The sequence below is a fragment of the Egretta garzetta genome, unplaced genomic scaffold (assembly GCF_000687185.1).
Source record: "Egretta garzetta isolate BGI_Z169 unplaced genomic scaffold, ASM68718v1 scaffold923, whole genome shotgun sequence".
Lineage (NCBI taxonomy): Eukaryota > Metazoa > Chordata > Aves > Pelecaniformes > Ardeidae > Egretta > Egretta garzetta.
This window is the reverse complement of record NW_009259193.1, coordinates 132,703-134,755: the sequence shown is the minus strand read 5'-3', so window position 1 is coordinate 134,755 and position 2,053 is coordinate 132,703. Positions and strand designations below refer to the sequence as shown.

Here is a 2,053-nt window from a genome sequence, read left to right as displayed (position 1 = left end):
AAAAAAAAAAAAAAAAAAATTAAAAATTCTCTTTTTTTAATTGGCAAAACTTACCCAGGGAGCTGCAGAGCACCACGGTGATGAGAAGAGGAACGGCCAGCTTCCCGGCAGAGCGTGCCATTTCTGCAGGGCCTGGTAAGCTGCAGAGGCCAGCGAGCGCCCTTTGCAGTTGCGGGCAAAACCTGGGGTATTTATGCGGGGAATTCCTCAGCGCAACGGCAGGAATGGGCCCAGCCAGACATGCAGCTGTGCTGGCGCTGGGTCCAGGTCGTGCTTGTTTGTGAAGGGGACGGATGAAAAATGTGGGTGACCTCTGCTTTCCCCAGCTGCTGCCCAGGGGCCCGGAACAACAGCCGCGGTGCTCTGCTGGCATGAGTTTGCCCTGACATTGCGGACGGGGTTTGATGCGCGGCGCGGGCAGCGGGGTTGCTCTGGCCCTGGAAGATGCAGAACTGCAAAATCAGCGGCCGATAAAGCACGTGAAGGCATTTCTCCCCAGGCACCTTCACGCTCGTTCCTTCCAGCCTCCCGACGTGACTTCTTGCAGAACTTCTGCCACTCTTCCTGCAGAATTATCCTGGTGTGGGTTTCCCTGCTTCCCTTCTGGGATTCCAGTTCTGCAGGGAACCTCTCTGGGAGAGGGGAGTGCGAGGGCCTCCCCTGGAACCGACAGGGGATGCTTCCTGCAGGACGGATGCACTGGCGGGGGAGCACGCCGTGGCCAGTGCCTCCCACGGGTAGGACATCATCTGATGGCTCTCAGGGAGGAAGAAACGCTGTGCACTCAGCCCCTCCCTGCTGTGAGAAAGAACGAGGCAGCAGATTTTACAGGGCCACATCTTCACCTGAAAAAGCAGCACATTGCAGTAAATAAAAGGGGGGGTGTGTTGAATGATTCAGCCAGCACACGTACAAGCTATGACTGTAAAACAACGTGACCATGGCATTGTAAAGACAAAAACTTTTCCCCTATCATCTTCTTTCCCCTCTCTTCTCCCCCTCAAGCACCAGAAACAGGTGCTTTAGCACCGAGACCTCACATGTTCCATGTGCAGCCAACACTGTTTGAAAAAGGCACTCCGCCCCCGGTTCTTGAGGATGTCATAGAATCATTGAATCGCTTTGCTTGGAAAAGACCTTTAAGATCATCAAGTCCAACCGTTAACCTAACCCTGGCATCCCACCACTAAACCATGTCCCTAAGCACCTCATCTGCCCTTCTTTTAAATACCTCCAAGGATGGGGACTCAACCACCTCCCTGGGCAGCCCATTCCAGAGCCTGACAGCCCTTTCTGGGAAGAAGTTTTTCCTAATGTCCAACCTAAACCTGCCCTGGCGCAACTTCAGACCATTTCCCCTTGTCCCATCGTCCGTTACCAGGGAGAAGAGGCCGACCCCCACCTCCCTACAGCCTCCTGTCAGGCAGCTGTAGAGGGTGATGAGGGCTCCCCTCAGCCCCCTCTTCTCCAGACTAAACAACCCCAGTTTCCTCAGCTGCTCCTTGTAAGATTTGTGCTCTAGACCCCTCACCAGCAGTTTACTGGTGATAAACTCTCATACAGTTGGCCTTGGCCCATGGATCCAGCCTGTCCAGGTCCCTCTGCAGCCTGTCCACTGAAGCGAGTAAGCCAAGCGCCGCTGGGGCAGCTGTGCACCCCAGGTGCTGGGTAACACCTGAGAGCGTCTCCCTACAGCACAGAGGGGAGCCATGCAGCCCTCGAGGGGTTTTTATTTGCTGTATGCATGGAATTCCTATTTGCTTGGAAAGTGGGCTCTGCATAGCAAGCTGTGACGTTTAGGAAGCAGAGCTGGCAGGACTGTGGGAGGGGTGCAAGAACTGGGCTGGGAGCTCCGAGGGATTTCATCCAGTGCTTGGCTCCAGTGTTCTTGCTCGGTCATCGTGCTTTAAAAGAAAGATTTGTTGGAATAATAAAGGTGGCCTCAGAAGGCATCAGCTGCAGCCCGGTACCTTTGCCGTTGCCCCACCACCACCATCGCGCCGTTGCAGGCGGCAGCCGGTGCAGGGGGACAGGGCGGCAACGGCCCCACCCA

The 2,053-nt window shown here is 55.3% G+C and overlaps 1 protein-coding gene across 1 annotated transcript in view; it reads right to left on the bottom strand.

The window, feature by feature from the left end:
- LOC104123514 (outer dense fiber protein 3-like) overlaps positions 1–1,996 on the bottom strand; it is a 7,074-nt gene extending 5,078 nt beyond the window's left edge. The window contains exon 1 of the mRNA XM_035891357.1: positions 1,971–1,996. Coding sequence (XP_035747250.1) covers positions 1,971–1,996 — 26 coding nt within the window. The remainder of the gene's footprint in view (positions 1–1,970) is intronic.
- Positions 1,997–2,053: the final 57 nt, after the last annotated feature.